Source organism: Hyperolius riggenbachi, chromosome 6, assembly GCF_040937935.1.
Source record: "Hyperolius riggenbachi isolate aHypRig1 chromosome 6, aHypRig1.pri, whole genome shotgun sequence".
In the NCBI taxonomy this organism is placed as follows: domain Eukaryota; kingdom Metazoa; phylum Chordata; class Amphibia; order Anura; family Hyperoliidae; genus Hyperolius; species Hyperolius riggenbachi.
In genome coordinates this window covers 368,126,343-368,152,614 of record NC_090651.1, presented here as the reverse complement: position 1 = coordinate 368,152,614, position 26,272 = coordinate 368,126,343, and the positions used below count along the sequence as shown (strand labels likewise).

Below are 26,272 nucleotides of genomic sequence, written 5' to 3'. Positions count from 1 at the left end.
AAAGGAGCCCATAACGGAAGAATAACAAACTCCCATGTGCAATGCAACAATGTCAAATACTTTATGGGAACCAATAATATACAGTATAGTGAATACCTCAATTAATACATAGCAGCTGGGTAATAATCTATTATCCAGGTGCTATTTATTGAGGTATTCACTATATCATAGATCAGGTCACGAGGTGAACTGATAACAATCAGTTTATGGAGTATTTTTGGAGTATTTTTAGTGTTTTCATTCTTTCTTATCTTACCAGCTATTTCTTCCAATAAAGTGCGTGCAGGAAAAGAGGCGGCAGGAAAAAATATCCCGGCTAGATAACGAAATGGCGCCGGAGGATAGCCTTGCAGCGCTGGGTCCCCGGTTCGAATCCCAGCCAGGTCAACATCTGTAAGGAGTTTGTATGTTTTCCCTGTGTCTGCGTGGGTTTCCTCCAGGCACTCCGGTTTCCTCCCACATCCCAAAAACATACAGATAAGTTAATTGGCTTCCCCACTAAAATTGACCCTAGACTACAATATATACACTACACAATACATACATAGACATAGGACTCTGGTAGGGATTAGATTGTGCGCTCCTTTGAGGGACAGTTAGTGACAAGACAATATACTCTGTACAGCGCTGCGGAAGATGTCGGCGCTATATAAATACTACATAATGATAAACATCGTTGTCAAACTTGGTTAACGGTAAATACAGTTTTAAAATCAGATAATAACGAAAATAAATTAACGTTAAATGTCATTGCGTAATTCCACAATACAACTTAAAGTGAACCTCCGGATTAAAAATCTACTCAGCAGCACTGAAAAGGCTTGGTGTTTCTTTAACAGTTTCACAGCATCAGAACTTTGTTTTTCTTACCAAAGCATCCTTTTTAGCTGCATTTTTTAGCTAAGCTCCACCCATCCCTGATGCTGTGCAAAGCATGATGGGATTTCCTATGTTGTTATTCACATTGCCTAGCAACTCGGAGGGGTGATCAGGACACAGGACAGTTGGAACTGTGTCTCATGCTCCCTGTCACCTCCTTTCAACCAAAAAGACGGCTGCCATCATGAAATCAAACATTTGCCTGTTCTTTTAAAACAGGGTGGGTAAGAGATTATATTACCCATCTATTTTAATTAACATAACTAATGTACTTAATGACAGTATGTTTGTTTAGGCTGGAGTTCCTCTTTAACCCAACCCTACTCTCACACAGAACCGTCCCCTGGTGGTGCCTAAACCTAACCACCCCCCCGGTGGTGCCTAACCCTAACACCCCTCCCCCTGGGGTGCCTAACCACTCCCCTAGTGGCGCCTACCCTAACCCCCCCCCCCCTGTGGTGCCTATCCCTAACCTATCCCCCTGGTGGTGCCTAACCCTAACCACTCCCTCTGCAGAAACACCCTTTTACACATAGAAACGATACTATCGTTGATAACGTAAAATCTGTATATACAAACGAAATAATATGACAAAAACTATAAAGTTGCAATCTTCTAAAACGATAACATACTTCAAAAACTGTAATGTTCTAATGCTGTTAACGATATTTGCAGGGCGCCCTTTTCGTCCACCCTCAGCCGGCGCCCTTTTTTGCTGCTACCAATAAAGTATATTACATTTTTGCATTACATATGGGAGTTTGTTATTCGTCCATAATGGCCTCATTGCAAGATTTCTGATTTTAGTCTGTATCTATGAGAGAAATGAAGGGATAGCTCACTGTTGCTCTTCTCTGTCCAATCAGGAGGCTCTGTCTCTGGTCACTGATGACCCTGCACTGTACCCCTCTCCTATCCTGCTTAAGACCGAGTTACCGGAAGAGTATACGACCAGCATTAAGGAGCGGACGACCCTCCCCGATACCTGGGTGTACAGCGAACGCCAGCACAGCATCAAGGAGGAGATAGACGACCATGCAGGGACCAGGTGGGACAGCGCCGACACTCATAGTCATAATGCTGAGCCCTTCACACATGTGCAAGTACAGCTGTAATGTGGGCAAATGTGGACTTGTCTGATGCCTTTTTTGTGGTCTGCAGGCTTTCTAGCTTATGTTTAAGGCCGCTTTCACAGTAAGACGTTACAGGCGCACGTTAGAGCAGCCTGTAACGCAGCCCACCGCACAGCAATGAAAAATCAATGTGCTGTTCACAGTGCACACGTTGCGTTACATTGTAACGCAGCACGTTCAAACAAAGTGCTGCATGCTGTACGTTATACTGGGCTAAGCCGCGTTAGACTGTTTGCACATGCTCAGTAATGTTGGAGGAGGAGGTCTCCCCTCCTCGGCCAGCCACACAGCTAATTAATATTCACTGCACTCAGTGACGTGCAGTGTTTACTTCCTGGAGCGACCGCTCTGTGCGGCGATTGGCCGGCGGGACCACGTGATGCGGATCACGTGGTCTCCGCATCGCATGGCACAAAAAAGGCGCACCAAGAGCTGCATAACTCTTGGTAGCGTCCTCGTCCAGCACCACCAGGCGACCTATAACGTCCCCTAAAACGCAACGTCCTGGTGGGAAAGAAGCCTAAAGGACACCTGAAGTGAGGGGAATATGGAGGCTGCCATATTTAATTCCTTTTAAAGTGAACCTGAACTCTTGCACAGGACAGAAGGAAAACAGAGAGAAATGCACCCTGTGTGTATTTAGAGAGTTTAAGCCGTCTAATTCCCCCTCATTTGTGTCTAATCACAAGTTGTAATATGATCTCTCCCCTCTGTCACATGACTGCCACGGCAAAGATGGCAGATAAGCTCACTCGAAAGCGCAGGCTGTTAACAATATGTCTGCTTCCGTGAATCAGTAAGTAGAAACAGTGCATATTTATTTTAGGATTTGTATCAGTTGTAACAAATACATGTTTTTTGTTCATAGGTTATTATGCTGTTGTGTATCTTTTAGAGCAGAAAGAAGTTCTAAGTTCAGGTCTACTTTAAACAATACCGGTTGCCTGGCAGCTCTGCTGGTTTATTTGGCTGCAGTAGTGTCTGAATCACACCAGATACAAGCATGCAGCTAATTTTGCCAAATTTGACAATAATGTCAGAAACACCTGATCTGCTGCATGCTTGTTCAGGGGCTATGGCTGAAAGTGGATTTGTGCTTTTGCACATTCATTCAAGCTGAATCGTTTCTAAAAATGCTACAAGGCAACTGGTCTTGCTCATGCTCAAAAGGAAATAAATATGGCAGCCTTTATATTCTTCTTACTTCAGTTGTCCTTTAAAGGATACCCGAAGTGACATGTGACATGATGAGATAGACATGTGTATGTACAGTGCCTAGCACACAAATAGCTATGCTGTGTTCTTTTTTTTCTTTATCTGCCTGAAAGAGTTAAACATCAGATATGCAAGTGACAGTTTCTGACTGGGTCAGACTATAGCATAAACCTCACTGATAAATAATTACAGCCATAAAACACTTTCCTGTCTTCCGAGACCAGGAAAGAGATAAAAAGGATCAATAGTTCATAGATTTTAACTCTGGGATACTTCAATGAAGGTTCATTGAGCAGAGACAATGAAATTAAAAAGTAGACAAATAACTTAAAAAGTAGATTTAAATTTAAAATAAAACTTGGGATGTCTTAAAAATTCATTGATACGAAATTACAACTATAAAACACTTTCCTAGCAGAAAATGGCCTCTGAGAGCAGGAGATAAAAAGGTCAATAGTTCATAGATTTTAGCTCTGGCCTACTTGAATGAATGTGTCATTGAGCAAAAACAATAAAACAGTAAAAACTTAAAAAGTAGATTTAAATATAAATTAAAACTGTGGAATATCTTAAAAAGTCATTATTAGGAGAAGGAGGATAGATACAATTGTTTATTTCATTCGTTTATTTTCACCTCAAGTGACCTTTAAAGCGGAGAGGGGAATTTTTTTTTTTTTAGTAATGAAATAATATCTGTTTTTTTTCTAATCTATTTTAGGCTCCCCCCAACAACTGTATCAGTGATGACGGCGGATAAGTCAGAAGTGGAGAATGAGAGCCCTCATAGCACCTACCAACACACCTACCCCGACACCACGAGTAATGAGACTGAGTCCCCCAGCCACATCAATGGCAGCGAGGAGAAGAGAGTGATTGTGCCAGCAGGTCAGGATCAAACCATTCCATGTGTGTGGGGGTGTCTAGGCAATAATTACATGATATAACCATCACAGTTAAAGTGAATCCGAGGTGAGAGTTACATGGAGGCTGCCATAATTATTTCCTTTTAAGCAATACCAGTTGCCTGGCAGCCCTGCTGATCCTCTCCCTCTAATACTATTAGCCATAGCCCCTGAACAAGCATGCAGCAGATGAGGCATTTCTGACATTATTGTCAGATGTGACAAGATTAGCTGCATGCTTGTTTCTGGTGTGATTCAGACACTACTGCAGCCAAATAGAGCAGGGCTGCCAGGCAACTTTTATTGTTTAAAGTGAACCAGAGGTGAGAGGTATATGGAGGCTGCCATATTTGTTTCCTTTTAAAGGGAACAGATATGAAGGATGAAAAAGATTTTACACATACCTGGGGCTTCCTCCAGCCCCATCCGCCTGGATCGCTCCCACGCCGCCGTCCTCCGCTGCCTGCAGCTACGAGGACCGTATGAGGAAGCCCCAGGTATGTATAAAATCTTTTTCATTCTTCATATCTGGTTCCCTTTAAAAGGAAACAAATATGGCAGCCTCCATATACCTCTCACCTCGGGTTCTCTTTAAGGTGCCACTACATTACTCAATTTTCCTGCCAGATCGACCTTTCGATTTGATTGGGAGGGAATCGATTGTGTTCCATTCTGCTCGAATGATGGGAATTGGCCACTATCTTGTAAGACAAAAGTAAACAATCGAGAACTCCTGATAGTAAAGTGTGTTGCGTTGCGACAACCTTAGATAATTAGATCTACTGAAATAATACCCACAAAGGTGGTTACTACCAAGTGGGGAGATTAAACCCAACACCCACTCGGGTTAAGATGCCACTTTCTGTAGATGTTGAAAAACAACAAAAAAAAAGGGGGTAACACCCTCCACCAAGGGTGGCCTGATAGTGGTTAAACAGCTGGAACAGAGGCCCAAAAATAGAATAAAATACACTAAAACAGTTTACAAAGGGAGGTATTGGTGGACTTGCCTCCCGAAAAAGACCCAGAAAGCCAAGATTCAGCACAATTAACACTTTCTTTGTAAGCTCCAAACAGGCAACGCGTTTCGCCAGTATTCAACCGCTTCTTCAGGCAATAAAAGCTTTTACACGCTCTTAGCCAAAGATGGAGGTGCTATTTTTGGCTGAGAGCTCGGAAAAGCTGCTCCTTGTACAGTATATGTGGCCTGTACTGATAGTAAACTAGGTACAGTGTGTGCTGGTCCCTGACTGAAATGTGTTACTTGTAATCAGGCCCGGTCCGCCCATGATGTCAAGTGAGGCGGCTTCCTCAGGCGGCAGAAGTCTGGGGACAGCACCAGGCAGAAACAGGAAGTGAAGAGAGTGTCTGGGAAACCTATATTGGTGCAACTGTACTTGGCTAACCTATACTGGGGGCAGCTGTACCTAGCTACCAACACTGGGGGCACCTATACCTGGCTACCTACCTATACTGAGAGTGTTTTGGGAGGCTCACAGCAGCTATAGCGTGCAGTGCAAATTGTCGGGTGCTGTGTGATCATTCCAATTGAGGGGGGCGGATAGTATCATTATACTTTATTATAAGGCACTAAAATGTTACGCAATGCTGTACAATGCATAGGGGAGACATTGCTGCATCAATGTTACACAGGGACATTATTTAAGTATTTTGATGTTCATCATTTCTTTATAAGTTCATTAGAGCGCTTTAGATTCTGACGACTGTTAACCCCTCCCTCCCTAGACCCGATGGTATGGACGCAGGACCACGTGTCGCAGTGGCTGGACTGGGCGGTGAAGGAGTACGGGCTCTGTGATGTGAATACGTCCCTGATGCAGGGCGTGGACGGTAAAGAGCTCTGCAGGATGACCCGGGAGGACTTCCTACGCATCGCATCCGCCTATAGCATCGAGATGCTGATGTCACACCTAGCATACCTCCGCCACAGTAGGTAGCCCTCATTCCCAACATCTGCATCTATTACAGGCCCAGCAAAGCTGCTTCCATAGGTTCAACTGCAGGGCAGCTGCTGTCACTTTACACTTGTTTAACCACTTCACCTCCAAGGGGTTTTTCCCCTTTAAAACAGAACAAAGCAATTTTCACCTGTTAGCACTCATTCCATTCATTCGCCTATAACTTTATTACTACTTATCACAACGAAACAATCTATATCTTGTTTTTTTCGCTACCAATTAGGCTTTCGTTGGGGGTTACTTTTTGCTAAGAATTATTTTATTCTAACTGTGATTTAACAGGAAAAAATAAGAAAATAATGGAAAAAAATCATTATTTCTCAGTTTTCGGCCATCATAGTTTTAAAATAATACATGCTACCGTAATTAAACCCCACACATTTTATTTGCCCAATTATCCAAGTTATTGCAACGTTTTAATTTTTCCCTAGTACAATGTATGGCGCCAATATTTTATTTGGAAATAAAGGTGCTTGATTATCAGTTTTGCGTCCATCACTAATTGCAAGCCCATAATTTAAAGAGAGTCTGAAGCGAGAATAAAACTCGCTTCAGATCTTATATTCAGCAGGGGCATGTGTGGCCCTGCTAAAACGCCGCTATCCCGCTGCTGAATGGGGGTCCCTTACCCCCCAAATCCCCTCCGTTCTTTGCGGGGATCTCTTCCTGGTGAGGCAGGGCTAATGGCCACAGCCCTGCCTTACATGCGTCTGTCAGCGCGTATCTCTGCCTCTCCTCCGCCTCTCTCAGTCTGCCTTCGCTGAGAGGGGCGGGGAGAGGCGGCGATGCGCCGCTGATAGACGCGCTGAAAGGCAGGGCTGCGTCCGTTAGCCCTGCCTCCAGCAGCAGCAAAATCTACGACCAAGTTGGTCGTAGTTTTTGCAAGGGGGGATTTGGGGGGTAAGGGACCCCCGTTCAGCCGCGGGATAGCGGCGTTTTAGCAGGGGCACACATGCCCCTGCTGAATATAAGCTCTGAAGCAGGTTTTATTCTCGCTTCAGAGTCTCTTTAAGAGGTAACAGTAATATACACTCGTGACATGCATATCAAAAAGTTCACTCCCTAAGGTAACTATTTATGGTTTTTTTTTAATTGTATATTTGTTTATTTATTTTTTTACCCCAATTTTTTTGCCGGTAACTATTGAGGAGTGTGGGAAGTAAGGGATTAATTTTAAATGTAAAAAAAAATTCTGTTGCAGAAAAAAAAATGTTTTTAGATGTTAGTTTACTATTTGGCCACAAGATGTCCTCGTACATAACTTTCCTGTGAGTAGTATTACTACGCAAACAGGAAGTAATGCTTGGATGTGTAAGTATAGGTTCTTGTTAATGATGGAGCCATCTCATTGATGTCAGCGGTCATTCACATGTAGACAATTCACTGATCTCCTGTCTACCAATCGGCGGTGATAACAAGCATGTGGGGGGGGGGGGGGGGGGGGGGGTGCGCGGCGGGAAGGGGCATAGTAGCTACATCCCTGCAAGAAGAAGAGGGATTTTGCAGGGATGTATTGATTCATCCCGAGGGAGGGGAAGTGGTTAAAGGCAGGGAATACACTTGACTGTTTTCGTGCGCGTTTTCTGCACAGACAAATCGAGAACTTAATGGCCTAGTTCACAGAATGTGTTTTTCGCGCGCAAAAAAAAGCTGGCGTTCTGCATCATGACTCTGCACATTTTGGCAGTTTTCTCTATCAATTACATCAGCTGCGGTGAAAAAAACACCTGCGTTTTCCTGCACAGAAACACACACATGATGTGCAGAGAATGCATGCAGAAAAACGCGTGCAGAAAACTGAAAGACAAGTGTGTCCCCTGCCTAAGGGAACCTGAAGTGAGAGGGCTATGGAGGCTGACATTTTTATTTCCTTTTAAACCGCGCACATTGCCTGGCTGTCCTGCTGATCCTCTGCCTCTAAAGCCTCGTACACATGCCTGACTTAAAGAGAAACTCCGACCAAGAATTGAACTTTATCCCAATCAGTAGCTGATACCCCCTTTTACATGAGAAATGTATTCCTTTTCACAAACAGACCATCAGGGGGCGCTGTATGACTGATATTGTGGTGAAACCCCTCCCACAAGTAACTCTGAGGACCGTGGTACTCCTGGCAGTTACCTGTCTGTGAACCTTGTTGCATTGTGGGAAATAGCTGTTTACAGCTGTTTCCAACTGCCAAAGAAGCATGCAGCTGCTACATTACCTGCCAACAGTAAAAATGTCACCAGGTGATAAATGTCAGAATGTAAATCAGGGATTTAAAATATTTTACAATGAGCAAACACTGTCTAAATCATTTATACATAGTTATTGTAAAAATGAAACACTTTTTTATTACATTATTTTCACTGGAGTTCCTCTTTAAGTCGGTCTAGGCAGCCGATAAAGAACTTATAGTTTATATGAAGAGCTTATAGTCAGGCGTGTGTACAGCGGCCTACAACCGCCGCTCCACAAGCGAATTGTCCAGAAGATAAACTTGTCCGAGTGGCGGGCAGCCAACTTCTTTGTTCACGCCTCTGCCCCTCCCCCCACACATGGGAGTCGAGCAGGAGAACGCTATCTATTGAGTCACTAGGCTTGCCGTCCAAACCACATGTGACTGTGATCCGCTCCGCATGCTGCAGTTTATCGCAGCATGCATCCAATATCCAAATCCCTGCAGCCATCCAGGGCACGGCTATAGCTATGCAGCTGTGGCTTCGTAACAGGCAGTTGTGCAAACTGCATCATCAGAGAGGGGGCTTTTGGTTTTGAGAAGAATGTCCGTCTTAACTGCTTTATTTTCCTTAATTTTCACAGACAGCCCAACGTTTACCTATTCGGTGGTGCCAACAGTGCCGAGCCATCCAGTGCCAGCCAGGAACCCAGTGAAGACAGGTGAGTGCAGGTCATGTGACCACTGTCCACCGTGCTTCCAGTGCAGGTCACATGACCACCGTCTATTATGCTTCCAGCGCAGGTCATGTGACCACGGTTCACCACATGTCCAGTGCAGGTCACATGACCACCGTCCACCATGCTTCCAGCGCAGGTCATGTGACCACTCTCCACCATGCTTTCAGGGCAGTTCATGTGACCACCATTTTCCAGCGCAGGTCATGTGACCACCCTCCACCATGCATCCAGCGCAGGTCATGTGACCACCGTCCACCACACGTCATGTGACCACTGTCCACCATGCTTCCAGCACAAGTCATGTGACCACTGTCCATCACACGTCCAGTGCAAGTCATGTGACCAACGTCCACCACACGTCCAGTACAGGTCATGTGACCACCCTCCACCACGTTTCCGCTTCGTTCCAGTCTAACCATGTGTTGTGTGTGTTGTCTGCAGAGCCCATATATGAAGATGTGCGGAGAACAAGCTGGAGTTCATCCACCAGCTCCATCCACAGAGGTACCGTCCTGATTACTGCTATTATCACCTATCATTTATATGTACACAGTGTTGTACAATATTATTAAAGCTTGTAGACAAGCTGTTTATGACCACTAGAGATGGCCCAGCCTTGGAGAACTCATGGAGAAGCACATGATCAGTTTGATCAGCTGATAGATTTGTAAGCCTCTGATTTGCTGAGATGACTTCCTGGTTAAACACATGTTTATGGCCAGCAAATCAGAGGCTTACAAATCTATCAGCTGATCAAACTGATCATGTGCTTCTCCATGAGTTCTCCAAGGCTGGGCCATCTCTAATGACCACTGGTGTTCTAGAGGCTTTGCATGTGCAATCAGAATTGGATTTCAGGAAAGGCCACAGAGGCCCAAGCCTAGGGCGTTTTTTACTCAACGGGGCATCTGGACATGTTACTGGGGTTTCTGCATATGGAAGAGGAGCTGCAAATTGGCAAAAACACATGAAAGAGAAGAGCTGCTGTACACGGAAGAGGGGTCTGCACATGGAATGGGAGGGGGGCCGCTGTACATGGATGATACACATGGAAGAGGGGACTGCACATGGAATGGGAGGGGGGCTGCTGTACATGGATGACACACATGGAAGAGGGGGCTGTACATGGAATGGGAGGGGCTGCTGTACATGGATGGTATACATGGAAGAGGGGGCTGCACATGGAATGGGAGGGGGGCTGCTGTACATGGATGTTACATATGGAAGAGGGGGCAGCACATGGAAAGGGAGGGGGCTGCTGTACACAGACGGGTGGGTGCTGTAGAGTAGACATTGGGTTCTCAACATGTACTCCTTTGGGTAATTGGTCTGGTTTTAGGGGGTACTAGTCATAATCTATTACTGTGAGTTTTGCAGACAAAAAAGTATAAATTGTATATTTAAGCATGAAAGGGTATTTATTACCTACAGTATTTGAAATATGGGTATTTATTATCTATATAATAATATGTCAGGATATTAGACTATGACTATGGTCTCTGAGGACAGTCAGTGACTTGACTATGTACTCTGTAATGTGCTGCAGAAGATGTCAGTGCTATATAAATACATAATAATAATATGATAGGACATTAGACTATGACAGTGATGGCTAACCTTGGCACTCCAGCTGTGACAAAACTACAAATCCCATCATGCTTCTGCCTCCCCGAGTAATGCTTAGAGCTATCAGAGTATTGCAATGCCTCATGGGACTTGTAGTTCCACCACAGCTGGAGTGCCTAGGTTAGCCATCACTGGACTATGACTATGGTAGGATTAGAGTGTGAGCTCCTCTGAGGACAGTCAGTGACATGACTATGTACTCTGTAATGTGCTGCAGAGGATGTCAGTGCTATATAAATACATAATAATAATATGGTATGACATTACACTATGACTATGGTAGGGATTAGACTGTGAGCTCCTCTGAGGACAGTCAGTGACATGACTATGTACTCTGTAAAGTGCTGCAGAAGATGTCAGTGCTATATAAATACATAATAATAATATGGTAGGACATTAGACTATGACTATGGTAGGGATTAGAGTGTGATCTCCTCTGAGGACAGTCAGTGACATGACTATGTACTCTGTAATGTGCTGCAGGAGATGTCAGTGCTATATAAATACATAATAATAATATGGTAGGACATTAGACTATGACTATGGTAGGATTAGAGTGTGAGCTCCTCTGAGGACAGTTAGTGACATGACTAGTATTCTGTAAAATACTGCAGAAGATGTCAGTGCTATATAAATACATAATAATAATATGGTAGGACATTAGACTATGACTATGGTGGGTATTAGAGTGTAAGCTCCTCTGAGGACAGTCAGTGACATGGCTATGTACTCTGTAAAGTGCTGCAGAAGATGTCAGTGCTATATAAATACAGAATAATAATAGTGATTTTAATATCCCTATCATGTCTATCTCCGCAGGGTCTCCTCCGCAGACGCCGACCATCAGCAGCACAGGCGGAAGCATTCGCACCACTCCAGGTGAGGGGAGTAAATCAAATTCACACTGTAAAATCGGCATTTAAAGAGGACCTGTAGTGAAAATAACATAATGAATAAAATTGCTTATTTTTTACAACATTCATTTATAGTTTATTTAGTATTTGCCTATAGTAAAATTTTTCCTCTTTGTGATTTACATTCTGAAACTTATCACTGGTGACATCTTTAGTTCTGCCAGGTGATCGGTACAGAATATTTGTTACTGAGAGTTCTCTGCACAAATACGTGGAACCAGGGGGTGTAACTAGAAATCACTGGGCCCCCCTGCTCAGGGCCGTTTTGGGGGTCAGGAGGGGTCTCAGCATGAGGGGACAGCATTGCCCTCCCAACCCCCCCCCCCCCCCCTCGGGCTCTCCCCTCAGCCTCTCCCCTCAGCCCGCTCCTGCATTAAACTGGTGGCAGCAGCGGTGGCAGGAACACAGGCATACCTCTGTGTTCCACCGATCTCTAAGCGCTACATGCTACTTCCTGTTTATCACTTACTTAGAGATCAGACCTCAGCGGTGGAACACAGAGGTATGCCTGTGTTTCTGCCACCACTGCTGCCACCTGTTTAATGCAGGAGCGTGCTGAGGGGAGAGCCCGAGGTGAGGGAGAGGGGGAGTGCCCCCCTCCCTGCCGTGGGGGCGAAAGCTCTCAGAAGGTTAAAGTGGACACAAATTAAAAATAAAAGATTTCAGGAATAAAAATCTGTTTTCTAACTAAGAATAAATAGCAGCCTTTTTTCAGCTGCATGATAACAAATATATAATATTTTACATTTATTGGAGGAACCCCTCCCTTCCTTTCATATTGCCGGGACAGAATCCGGCAGACTGGTGGAGATAAAAAACAAAACACAGGCTGCTACTGATGATGTCACAGGGGAGGTGATCTCAGCTTGTGTGAGATTTCACATAGACGACGCCCCTGTGAGGGAGGGTAGCTGATGACAGACATACCCATGATCTAAAACCTCCTACTAAGCTCAGAAGTAATGGCTGCCCCCAGTATAACCCTAGTTATGAAAAGAGAAAGGTGAAAAGCATGCACTGAAATGCTCATAGGCTTGAAGGAGTGTTTATTTATCTTTGTATGCGTCAGAGTGGTGCAACTAAATATTTTTAATTATAAAAAAATGTTTGGTTTGGGTCCGCTTTAACCTCCTTAGCGGTAACCCCGTGTGTGACACGGGGTAAGCCGCCGGAGGGTGCCGCTCAGGCCCTGCTGGGCCGATTTACATAATTTTTTTTTTGCTGGACGCAGCTAGCACTTTGCTAGCTGCGCCAGCACCTTGATCGCCGCCGCTGCGTGCCCGATCGCCGCTATCCGGTGCGGCACGCGGCCCCCCCCCCCCCCCCAGACCCTGAGCGCTGCCTGGCCAATCAGTGCCAGGCAGCGCCAAGGGGTGGATCGGGTCTCCCAATGACGTCCCGACGTCGGTGACGTCATTCCGCCCCGTCGCCATGGCGACGGGGGAAGCCCTCCAGGAAATCCCGTTCTTTGAACGGGATTTCCTGATCGCCTATCGCCGGAGGCGATCGGCGGGGCTGGGGGGATGCCGCTGAGCAGCGGCTATCATGTAGCGAGCCCTGGGCTCGCTACATGATTTAAAAAAAAAAAAACTGCTGCGCTGCCCCCTGGCGGTATTTTTCATACCGCCAAGGGGGTTAAGTAATCTTTTATATTACAAGTAATATAGTTAAGAATATATATTAAAAGAGGAACTGTAGTGAAAATGATGCAATGAATACAAACCGCTTATTTTTACGAGATTCATTTTTAAATTATTTAGTCAGTGTTTGCCCATTTTAAAATCTTTCCTCTTCCCCATTTACCTTCTAAAACTTATCACAGGTGGTGACATCTTTAGTCCTGTCAGGTGATCACTTAGGAATGTTTGTTTCTGAGAATCCCAAAGACAGTAGAAATAATACCTGGTCTCCCAGAACGCTTAGGGGGAAAAAATATCTCATAGCTAAACAGCCTAGGCTAAGCGTTGCTGGGAGGGGCGGGGCTATATACCAATATCACTGATGTATAGATATAGGAAGTGTTTCTGATGCTGAAACCAGGAAAATAACCGTAAAAGTGTCCTGAATAATTTACTGCATTCCAGTACACATCACTACAGGGCCTCTTTATGAGTGAATGGCAATGAGTGATATACTGTACTTTCATATAACGCACCGGCATGTGTGGGCAAGCTCCTTCCACCCTTAAAGGACACCCGAAGTGAAAGTAAACTAATGAAATAAACGGTTGTAGCTCTCTTCCTTCTCCTAAAAATGACTTGTTAAGATATTCCACAGTTTTATTTTATGTTTAAATCTACTTTTTAAGTTTTAACGGTTCTATTATTTTTGCTCAATGACACATTCATTGAAGTATGCCGGAGCTAAAATCTATGAACTACCATTTTTATCTCTTCCTTGCTCTCAGAAGCCATTTTCTGCTAGGAAAGTGTTTTATGGCTGTAATTCCTTATCAGTGAGGGTCACACTGTAGTCACTTCCTGTCTGAGTCAGGACTGAGTCAGCCACTTACATACCTGATATTTAACTCTTTCAGGCAGAGAAAGAAAAAAAGGAACACAGCTTAGTTATTTGTGTGCTAGGCACTGTACATACACATGTCTATCTCATCATGTCACATGTCACCTCGGGTATCCTTTAAAATCCAAATGTTTTTATTTTACAGACCCGTATCAGGTATTGGGCCCGGTGAGCACCCGCCTGTCTAACCCAGGTGAGGCATTCCTTGCTTACCCTTCCTGCTGTGGCCATTGTGTTGTGTCAGTTTTAAAGGACAACTGTAGTGAGAGGGATATGGAGGCTGCCATATTTATTTCCATTTAAACAATACCAGTTGCCTTGCAGCCCCGCTGATCTATTTGGCTGCAGTAGTGTCTGAATCACAACAGAAATAGGCATGCAGCTAATCTTGTCAGATCTGACAATATTGTCAGAAACAGCTGATCTGCTGCATGCTTGTTCAGGGGCTATGGCTAAAAGTATTAGAGGCAGAGGATCAGCAGGGAAGCCAGGCAACTAGTATTTCTTAAAAAGAAGTAAATATGGCAGCCTCCCTATCCCTCTTGCTTCAGTTGTCCTTTAAGGAGATCTCTGCCTTCAGGGTATTCCCCACTATTAAAGCACACCTGAAGTGAGAGGGGGATATGGAGGCTGCCATATTTATTTCCCGTTAAACAATACCAGTTGCCTGGCAGCCCTGCTGATCTATTTGGCTGCAGTAGTGTCTGAATAACACACCTTAAAAAAGCATGCAGCAAATCCAGTCTTTCAGTCAGAAACACCTGATCTGCATGCTTGTTCAGTACCTATACTGGGGGCTCCTACCTATATAACCTATATTGCGGGCACCTACCTATTTAACCTATGTTGGGGGCACTTACTTATCTAACCTATACTGGGGGCTCCTACCTACCTATCTAACCTATACTGGGGTCACGTATTTAACCAAATTAAGCTATACTGGAGGCACCTACCTATCTAACCTATACTGGAGGCACCTACCTATCTAACCTATACTGGGGGCACCTACCTATCTAACATATATTAGGGGCACCTACTTATCTAACCTATACTGGGGGCTCCTACCTATCTAACCTATACTGGAGGCAGCTACCTATCTAACCTATACTGGGGGCTCCTACCTATCTAGCCTATACTGGGGGCACCTACCTATCTAACTTATACTGGGGGCACCTACCTATCTAAGCTATACTCGGGGCACCTACTTATCTAACCTATACTGGGGGCTCCGACCTATCTAGCATATGCTGTGGGCACCTACCTATATAACATATAATGCAGGCACCTACCTATCTAACCTATACTGGGTGCTCCTACCTATCTAACCTATACTAGGGGCACCTACCTATCTAACATATATTAGGGGCACCTACTTATCTAACCTATACTGGGGGCTCCTACCTATCTAACCTATACTGGGGCAACTATCTAACCTATACTGGAGGCAGCTACCTATCTAACCTATACTGGGGGCTCCTACCTATCTAGCCTATACTGGGGGCACCTACCTATCTAACTTATACTGGGGGCACCTACCTATCTAAGCTATACTCGGGGCACCTACTTATCTAACCTATACTGGGGGCTCCGACCTATCTAGCTTATGCTGTGGGCACCTACCTATATAACATATAATGCAGGCACCTACCTATCTAACCTATACTGGGTGCTCCTACCTATCTAACCTATACTGCGGGCACCTACCTAGCTAACCTATACTGCGGGCACCTACCTAGCTAACCTATACTGGGCACACCTACCTAGCTAACCTATACTGGTGGCAATTATACTGGCTACCTATATTCGAGGCACCTACCTAGCTAACCTATACTGGGGGCAGCTAACTATCTAACCTATACCAGGGGCACCTGCCTATCTAACCTATACTGGGGGCACCTACCTAGCTAACCTATACCGGGGGCACCTGCCTATCTAACCTATACTGGGGGCACCTACCTAGCTAACCTATACTGGGGGCAATTATACTGGCTACCTATATTCGAGGCACCTACCTAGCTAACCTATACAGGGGGCAGCTAACTATCTAACCTATACCAGAGGCACCTGTCTATCTAACCTATACTGGGGGCACCTACCTAGCTAACCTATATCGGGGGCACCTGCCTATCTAACCTATACTGGGGGCACCTACCTAGCTAACCTATACTGGGGGCAATTATACTGGCTACCTATATTCGAGGTCCGGATGGTGTGTCACCAGCCTGCCTGAAAACTTGCGCTCGTCAGCTTGCTCCCACCCTCTCTTCCATCCTCACGAGGTCCCTCCAGGGAGGCAAAGTACCCGCATGCTTCAAGAGGTCCACCATTATCCCCGTCCCCAAAAAGCAGGGTACCCTTGACCTCAACAACTTCAGGCCCGTGGCACTTACATCCGTGATCATGAAGGCTTTTGAAAGCATGGTGCTCCCCCTCCTTAAGCACTCCACAGAGGGATTGCTAGATCCACACCAGTTTGCGTACAGAGCAAACAGGTCCACTGATGATGCCATTAACATCTGCTTGGAGCTCGTCTATGATCACCTGGACAGACCAGACTCCTACGCCAGGATCCTTCTACTGGACTTCAGCTCAGCATTCAATACCATCAGCCCCAAAATACTGCAAGACAATTTGGCCGCAATAGGAGTCCACCCCACCCTGCGCCTGTGGATCACGGACTTCCTCACCAATAGGTCCCAGGTTGTTAGGCTGGGCACTATCTCCTCACAACCTAGGATCACCAACACAGGAGCCCCACAAGGCTGCGTTCTGTCGCCGTTTCTGTTCTCTCTGTATACAAATAACTGCAAATCCACGTCAGACTCGGTAAAAGTAATCAAATTTGCTGACGACACGACCATTGTCGGTCTCATCACCAATAATGATGAGAAAGAGTACCGCCACCAGGTTGAAGGTGTCTGTCACTGGTGCAGAGAGAACGGATTGGTTCTAAACACAGCGAAAACTGTGGAGATGATTGTTGATTTCAGGAGATGCGCCTCCACCCCGCCCCCAATCTGCATCAATGGCAAGGAGGTGGAAAGAGTCCCCAGCGTCCGCCTTTTGGGCACAACTATCTCTAATGACCTGAAGTGGAAGGCCAACACTGCCTCCACACAGAGGAAATCCCAACAGAGACTTTTCTTTCTCCGCCAACTAAAAAAGTTTGGTATGGCCCAAAAACTTCTGACAAACTTCTACACCGCTACAATCGAATCTGTCCTATGCTCTTCCATCCTGGTTTGGTATGCCAGCTCCTCTGCCAGCGACAGACTCAAACTGCAGAGGGTCATCAGATCAGCGGAGAGGATCATCGGGAGATCCCTTCCCTCTCTGGACCTCCTTTACCATTCCAGGCTGTACTCCAGAGCATTAAAGATCACCAGCGACCCCTCGCACCCAGGCCACCGCTTCTTTAGTCAGCTCCCCTCGAGCCGGAGACTCCGGTTCCGTTCCATCTTCACCAAGACCTCAAGGCATAAAAACAGTTTCTTTCCCTCGGCTGTCAACCTTCTGAACTCTCTCCACGTAACTGCCCATCCCCACACCAAACAGTGTGCCGGCACTGCGGCACACTACACATAGACGGCGCTCTAGCTGAAGCCGACTTTTCTTTTGACTTTCTTTTGGTTGTTTTTTGTGTGTTTTTTGTGTTGTTACTTATGCTACATTGTCTCTCTCTGCAAATGTGTTCCTTCCTGACTGCTTGTTTTGTCCTGTATCTATATCCTGTATCAGTACCCTGTACGTGCCAAGCCCAATTCCGGGCACGACCCAGTCGTGCTTGGCGATAATAAAGATTCTGATTCTGATTCTGATTCTGAGGCACCTACCTAGCTAACCTATACAGGGGGCAGCTAACTATCTAACCTATACCAGAGGCACCTGCCTATCTAACCTATACTGGGGGCAATTATACTGGCTACCTATACTGGGGTACCTATGCCTGGCTACCTTGCCTGGGGGGGACCTATAGCTGACTACCTATACTGGGTTCAACTACACCTTGCAAACCTATACTGCGGGCACCTATACCTGGCTCCACTGGGGGACGCAATTTTTGCACCCTCGCCCTGGGTGCAATTTAGCCTAGAAACTGCTCTGCCACCAGGTGGCATTCCCCTGCTCCCCGTGGCCCCCCTTCGGTACTTCAGTTGCCTTGAAATCTGTCACCTGTCCCGGCAGCAGCTCCATCCGTCCTTTTGTCTCTTTGCCTTCTCCATCCAGCGCATGTTATGTGTCAATGACATGCGCAACGTGGCCGAACACGGAGATCGGGACGGAGCCGTCACCGGTATGGGTGAAAGATTTCAAGGCAGCTCAACTACCAAAGAGGGGCCACAGGGTGCAGTCAGGGGGAGGCCACTTCGGGGGGTGGCGCGGGGGCCCATGGTGCGGTCCGGCCCTGGGGCAATTGCCCCCTTTGCCTCAATGGCAGCACCGGCCCTGCACCCAAAACTCCACTCTGTTTACAGCAGGGGTGTCAAACTCAAATACAAAGTGGCAAAATTGAACACTGCAACCTAGTCGCAGGCCAACCTCAATGTCTACTGGCCACCATCCTCCCTTATAAAGTTCTCTGGTTTCTAATGGCCTCCCTCCAACCTCTATACAGTTCCCTGGCATCTAGTGGTCCTCCTCCTTCCCCTATACAGTTCCCTGGTGTCTAGTGGTCCTCCCTCCCCTATACAGTTTCCTGGTGTCTAGAGACCCCTATACAGTTCCCTGGCATCTAGTAGTCCTCCTCCTTCCCCTATACAGTTCCCTGGTGTCTAGTGGTCCTCCCTCCCCTATACAGTTCCCTGGTGTCTAGTGATCCTCCTTCCCCTATACAGTTCCTTGGTGTCTAGTACTTTCCCCCTACCTCCCCATATGGTTTCCCTGGAGTTCTAGGGCTTCATCTCCAATGTAGCTTCTCTGGTGGTCTAGAGTGGACCATACACAATGCAAAGTGGGGAAACCACTTAAAGAGAACCCGAGGTGGGTTTGAAGAATATTATCTGCATACAGAGGCTGGATCTGCCTATACAGCCCAGCCTCTGTTGCTATCCCAAACCCCCCTAAGGTCCCCCTGCACTCTGCAAACCCTCATAAATCACAGCCACGCTGCTGACAAACAGCTTGTCAGAGCTGGCTGTGTTTATCTCTATAGTGTCAGTCTGCTGCTCTCCCCCGCCTCCAGCAGAACTCCAGTCCCCGCCTGCATCCCTTCCCTCCCTGCTGATTGGAGGGAAGGAATGGAGGCAGGGACCGGAGCTATGCAGGAGGCGGGGGAGCAGCTGAGACTGACACTACAGATGTAAACACAGCCTCACAACACGGCGATGATTTATGAGGGATTGCAGAGTGCAGGGGAACCTTAGTGGGGTTTGGGATAGCAACAGAGGCTGGACTGTATAGGCAGATCCAGCCTCTGTATGCAGATAACATTCTTTAAACACACCTCGGGTTCTCTTTAAGGGCCAAATTTAATGGCTCTGAGTGCCAGATATGACCCGCGGGCCGGAGTTTGACATGTATGGTTTATAGCAATGTGTAGCGCGTGTTTCCCTCCTGTCTGCATTTAGTGTTACACCTCAGATTCCATGTGTCAATATTATGGCACAGAGAGTCATTGATTTGCAGGCAGGGGGTCATTACTCTGCTCGCTCCGCACAAACCCCCCACCTCCAGGGATAGACGCTGCGGATGAGACCACCGCCACACACAGCTCTCTGTTTATCCGGTGATATGTAAGAAAACACTGGGCTGATGTAATCCTTCTTACACAGCATCATCTATCGCCACCCCGCTGATTGCAAGCTGTGGCCACTCACGTTTCAGGTTACCCCCCTCTCTAGTACCCCCCCCACCCCCCTCCATATACAGGATCAGCAGGTAGCATTACTGCCCTCTGTGTTACACATGTCTCACACCTCATTACTGCAGCCCAGCAGGGCAGCCTGCCAGTGTTTTCATTAGGAGTTTAGCTAATCACTGATTAACACTAATTAGTAATTACCTGTTAATGACTTTATTATGAAGTAGTGTTTGTTGTGGTGCAAAGCTGCATCAATTTGGGTGGTATATGGCAAGCAACCTAATAATTACACTATTTATTATTATGTATTTATAAAACACTGACATCTTCTGCAGCACATTACAGAGTACATAGGCATGTCACTGACTGTCCTCAGAGGAGCTCACAATATAATCCTACCATAGTCATGGTCTAATGTCCTACATTATTATTATTATGTATTTATATAGCACTGACATCTTCTGCAGCACATTACAGAGTACATAGTCATGTCACTGACTGTCCTCAGAGGAGCTCACAATATAATCCTACCATAGTCATAGTCTAATGTCCTACATTATTATTATTAGGTATTTATATAGCACTGACATCTTCTGCAGCACATTACAGAGTACATAGGCATGTCACTGACTGTCCTCAGAGGAGCCCACAATATAATCCTACCATAGTCATAGTCTAATGTCCTACATTATTATTATGTATTTATATAGCACTGACATCTTCTGCAGCACATTACAGAGTACATAGTCATGTCACTGACTGTCCTCAGAGGAGCTCACAATATAATCCTACCATAGTCATAGTCTAATGTCCTACATTATTATTATTATGTATTTATATAGCACTGACATCTTTTGCAGCACATTACAGAGTACATAGGCATGTCACTGACTGTCCTCAGAGGAGCCCACAATATAATCCTACCATAGTCATAGTCTAATGTCCTACATTATTATTATTATTATGTATTTATATAGCACTGACATCTTCTGCAGCACATTACAGAGTACATAGTCATGTCACTGACTGTCCTCAGAGGAGCTCACAATCTAATCCTACCATAGTCATAGTCTAATGTCCTACCATATTATTATTATGTATTTATATAGCACTGACATCTTCTGCAGCACTTTACAGAGCACATAGTCAAGTCACTGACTGTCCTCAGAGGAGTTCACACTCTAATCCTACCATAGTCATAGTCTAATGTCCTACATTATTATTATTATTATGTATTTATATAGCACTGACATCTTCTGCAGCACATTACAGAGTACATAGTCATGTCACTGACTGTCCTCAGAGGAGTTCACAATCTAATCCTACCATAGTCATAGTCTAATGTCCTACCATATTATTATTATGTATTTATATAGCACTGACATCTTCTGCAGCACTTTACAGAGTACATAGTCATGTCACTGACTGTCCTCAGAGGAGTTCACACTCTAATCCTACCATAGTCATAGTCTAATGTCCTACATTATTATTATTATGTATTTATATAGCACTGACATCTTCTGCAGCACATTACAGAGTACATAGTCATGTCACTGACTGTCCTCAGAGGAGTTCACAATCTAATCCTACCATAGTCATAGTCTAATGTCCTACCATATTATTATTATGTATTTATATAGCACTGACATCTTCTGCAGCACTTTACAGAGCACATAGTCAAGTCACTGACTGTCCTCAGAGGAGTTCACACTCTAATCCTACCATAGTCATAGTCTAATGTCCTACATTATTATTATTATTATGTATTTATATAGCACTGACATCTTCTGCAGCACATTACAGAGTACATAGTCATGTCACTGACTGTCCTCAGAGGAGTTCACAATCTAATCCTACCATAGTCATAGTCTAATGTCCTACCATATTATTATTATGTATTTATATAGCACTGACATCATCTGCAGCACTTTACAGAGTACATAGTCATGTCACTGACTGTCCTCGGAGGAGCTCACAATCTAATCCTGCCATAGTCATAGTCTAATGTCCTACCATATTATTATTATGTATTTATATAGCACTGACATCTTCTGCAGCACTTTACAGAGTACATAGTCATGTCACTGACTGTCCTCAGAGGAGTTCACACTCTAATCCTACCATAGTCATAGTCTAATGTCCTACATTATTATTATTATGTATTTATATAGCACTGACATCTTCTGCAGCACTTTACAGAGTACATAGTCATGTCACTGACTGTCCTCAGAGGAGTTCACAATCTAATCCTACCATAGTCATAGTCTAATGTCCTACCATGTTATTGTTATGTATTTATATAGCACTGACATCTCCTGCAGCACATTACAGAGTACATAGTCATGTCACTGACTGTCCTCAGAGGAACTCGCAATCTAATCCTATCAGTCTAATGTCCTACCATATTATTATTATTATTATGTATTTATATAGCACTGACATCTTCTGCAGCACTGTACAGTGTACATAGTCATGTCACTGACTGTCCTCAGAGGAGCTCACGATCTATCCACCTTTTATTTTCCCTTCATCCAGTACAACTCCTCCCAGGTTTTATTGTTGCCATAAATGTTATGGTTAATGGAATCATGGTGCTCACACACTGTTATGGGGAAGGTGTGTGTGTGGGGGGAGGGGGTGTATGGTGGCAAAGCTTGATAGGACTCAAGGTAAGTGAGCACCCAGGCAATGGGGGGGGGGGGGGGGGGGGGAGTGCGTGGGAACATGGGGAGGGTATGACATCAGTGTTTTGCCGGGGGCTTCATGCATTGTAATCACACCACTAAATGACATAAAGAATAATAATAAGTTACTGATGGCTTCCTTGTTCTCAACAGGAAGTGGACAGATCCAGCTCTGGCAGTTCCTCCTGGAGCTCCTATCGGACAGCGGGAACTCTGGCTGCATTGCCTGGGAGGGGCTGAATGGAGAGTTCAAGATGACGGACCCGGACGAGGTGGCCCGGCGCTGGGGGGAGCGCAAGAGCAAACCCAACATGAACTACGATAAGCTGAGCCGGGCTTTGCGCTATTACTATGACAAGAACATCATGAGCAAGGTGCACGGCAAGCGATACGCCTACAGGTTCGACTTCCAGGGCATCCAACATGTCCAACAATCACACAACAACGACTCCGCCGTCTGCAAGTACCAAGATGGCAGCTGTTACGTACAAACCAAGCCCTCCAGCCAGCCTCTGCCGCACCACAGCCAGGCCCAGAGCTTGCCGGCACTCATACCCGTTCAGTACTTCACCTCCCCACCAGGGGGCGGACTTTATCAAAGCCAAGGAGTAACAAGGCAACATGGCGGCCAACTAGGGTCCCACCTGGGAGGTTACTACTGAGACAGCCGGAAATTCCTGATAAAAAAATAAACCAATGCCATCATTTGGAGCATATTCTACAGTAGAGAGAGTATCCAGGGCATGCTCAAGAGTATAAAACATTAATACTTTTATTATTCCTCTTAAAGAGACACTGAAGCGAAAAAAAAAATATGATATAGTGAATTGGTTGTGTACTATGAATAATTACTAGAAGATTAGCAGCAAAGAAAATATTCTCATATTTTTATTTTCAGGTATATAGTGCTTTTTCTAACATTGCATCATTCTATAATATGTGCACATTACACAACACTCAGCATTCAAAATGATTCTTTCAGAGCAGTCTGTGAACTAATGACATCTCCTCTGGCAGAGGAAAAGTAAATAGTTCAAGAACAGTTGAGATAATAAAAGTCAGAAAACAGCCCTCTCCAGGACATTGAAAGTCGTAGAGCTTAATGGCTTTTTTGCATAGAGATAACAACTGGAGTTTCTTAACTCTTCCTGTACTGGAAACAATTAGACTGATGTATCTGATCTTAATGTTTTATTTCTTAGCTGTACTACACATACAAATCATAATATCATCATTTTTTTTTCCGCTTCAGTGTCTCTTTAAGGCAATGCAAAAAAACAGGAAACCAGTAACGATCAGCGCATGAAAAGCATGAATAGTGGTGCAGAGGAGGGTCGACAATTTTTCCGCCCTTTGGTCTTGAGAAAGCCTAGTTTGCAGGGCGAAACATCGACCCTCCTCCGCATCTCCATTCATGCTATACATGTGCTGGTAAACTATATAGTTTATCCTACTGCTCCTTGCATTGATTCGGGCATTAATTAAAGTCTGAAAGTTTTATACATTATTTGAGTGTGTTTCGCCTGGATATTATCTCCGCTGTGGAACAAGCGTTGCTGGTCTTCTGCCGATCCGGATGTTGCACCGCAGTTGTACTGAGTGTGTTTAGCAGACAAGCATATGGTGTGCACTGCACTTTGTCTCCATGTTACATCATTGGGAGCATAGGCTTGTCGGAGGACCGATGGGCAAGTTGAAGAAACTTTGTAGGTTTACTTTTTTACTTTGCTTTCAGGACTGAATATCCACAAGTCACATGACCTGCTAGCTGCGCCAGACTAAGAGCCGTGACCCCGCCCACCAATCGCGGGAAACGATCACACAATCTTTTGGATATTTTGAGGCATCTTTTCAACAGCTGGCTGGAAGTGGACATAGAAATGTATAAAAAGACATTAAAAAAAGCAATCACAATATACTGTGAAATTGGCTCAAAATAAGACTGAAGGCACCTGTTAATGGTACAATCCCGCGGCAGATTAATCCTTTCCGTTCGATACGGTAATCGATTGGACACGATTGGTTTTGCCCATAAATGGCTGAATTTCTGCTAGACAATGCAATCAGATCAATGGAATCAATCCGATTTTTGGATCGATCCCAGCAATCTAATCGGATTGGATAGTGAGAATTCTATCCTTAATGGGCACGACCGATTGTTTCCAATCGATTACCGATGCAATCGGAAACAATCGTTCAGCCGCGGGATTGTACCGTCAATGGGTATCTTTAATAAACATGAACCTTTTTTTTTTGTTTTGTTTTTTTATAATAGTTTTGAATTTGTACTATAGATTAGACTCTGACCACTTTTACATGTTTCTTGTCTCTTGTTATTTGAGTTTCATTGTAAATCTCTCTCACCTATTAAATACATTATTATGTTTCCTTATTCCTTGGGTGTAACTCTATAGCCGTCAATTGCTTTTTTAGTTTCTTTCTATCACATGAACTGAAAAACGACTGCATTTAGTCCATGGAGTCGCTATGTGTAAACTGCAAAACTCAATTTGAAAGTTTTGGTGGTTTTTAATATTGTGACATTTTTATAACAAGCTTAACTTTCATTATGCTATACAGTGTACTTAGTCATGTCACTGACTGTCCTCAAAGGAGCTCACAATCTAATCCTACCACAGTGTAAGGTCAACTTTGGGGAAGCCAGTTAACTTGCAATACTTAAAGAGGAACTCCAGTGAAGATAATGTAATAACAAAAGTGCTTCATTTTTACAATAATTATGTATAAATGATTTAGTCAGTGTTTTCCCATTGTAAAATCTTTTAAATCCCTGATTTATATTCTGACATTTATTACATGGTGGTGACATTTTTACTGTTGGCAGGTGATGTAGCTGCTTGCAGCTTTTTTGGCAGTTGGAAACCGCTGTAAACAGCTATTTCCCACAATGCAGCAAGGTTTACAGACAGGAAACTGCCAGGAGTGCCACGGTCCTCAGAGTTTCTTGTGGGAGGGGTTTCACCACAATATCAGTCATACAGCGCCCCCTGATGGTCTGTTTGTGAAAAGGAATAGATTTCTCATGTAAAAGGGGGTATCAGCTACTGATTGGGATAAAGTTCAATTCTTGGTCGGAGTTTCTCTTTAAAGGACACCTGAAGTCAGAGGCATATGGTGGTGGACATATCTTGCCTTCTGATCTCTTTGGCTGCAGTAGTGTCTGAGTCACACACCTGAAACAAGCATGCAGCTAATCCAGTCACACTTCAGTTAGAGCACCTGATCTGCTGCATGCTTGTTCAGGGTCTATGGTTAAAAGTTGGAGGCAGAAGGTCAGTAGGACAGCCAGGCAATGTGCATTGTTTAAAGGAAACCTGCGGGGGGAAAAAAGTGCCTCAAATTGGTAATTCCCTTGGGAGAGAGAAGTCTCTGGCTCCTCCCCCCGGCTGTGCCAGCGCTGTCACCTCCGACCATCGCGCATGTGCAGCAGTACGGACCTGCTCGGGGTTCACCATTGGGAACATACTAATGCGCATGCACAGTGAGGCCTTTCACTTCTATGGAAAATCAATCGGAAATCAGATCGGACATGCTGGAAATAATTGATCTGGCAAGAAATCTGCCAGAAAATCTCATTATGTTTATAAGATACACAACAGCATAACCTTTAAACAAGAAACATGTATTTATTACAGCTGATACAAATCCTGCAATAAATCTGCCATATGTCTCTACTACCTGATTAATGGAAGCAGCCA

The 26,272-nt window shown here is 44.9% G+C and overlaps 1 protein-coding gene across 3 annotated transcripts in view; it reads left to right on the top strand.

Annotated features, from left to right (window-relative positions):
- LOC137521932 (retroviral integration site protein Fli-1 homolog) overlaps window positions 1–24,945 on the top strand; it is a 71,705-nt gene extending 46,760 nt beyond the window's left edge. For 2 of the 3 annotated variants that reach the window (XM_068241874.1, XM_068241875.1), the window contains exons 2-9: window positions 1,746–1,927; window positions 3,946–4,112; window positions 5,876–6,079; window positions 8,914–8,991; window positions 9,451–9,513; window positions 11,455–11,514; window positions 14,215–14,262; window positions 22,707–24,945. In XM_068241874.1, the coding sequence (XP_068097975.1) occupies window positions 1,746–1,927; window positions 3,946–4,112; window positions 5,876–6,079; window positions 8,914–8,991; window positions 9,451–9,513; window positions 11,455–11,514; window positions 14,215–14,262; window positions 22,707–23,215 (1,311 nt within the window). In that variant the 3' untranslated portion in view covers window positions 23,216–24,945. The remainder of the gene's footprint in view (window positions 1–1,745; window positions 1,928–3,945; window positions 4,113–5,875; window positions 6,080–8,913; window positions 8,992–9,450; window positions 9,514–11,454; window positions 11,515–14,214; window positions 14,263–22,706) is intronic. The other variant, XM_068241876.1, reaches the window with a different exon arrangement.
- Window positions 24,946–26,272: the final 1,327 nt, after the last annotated feature.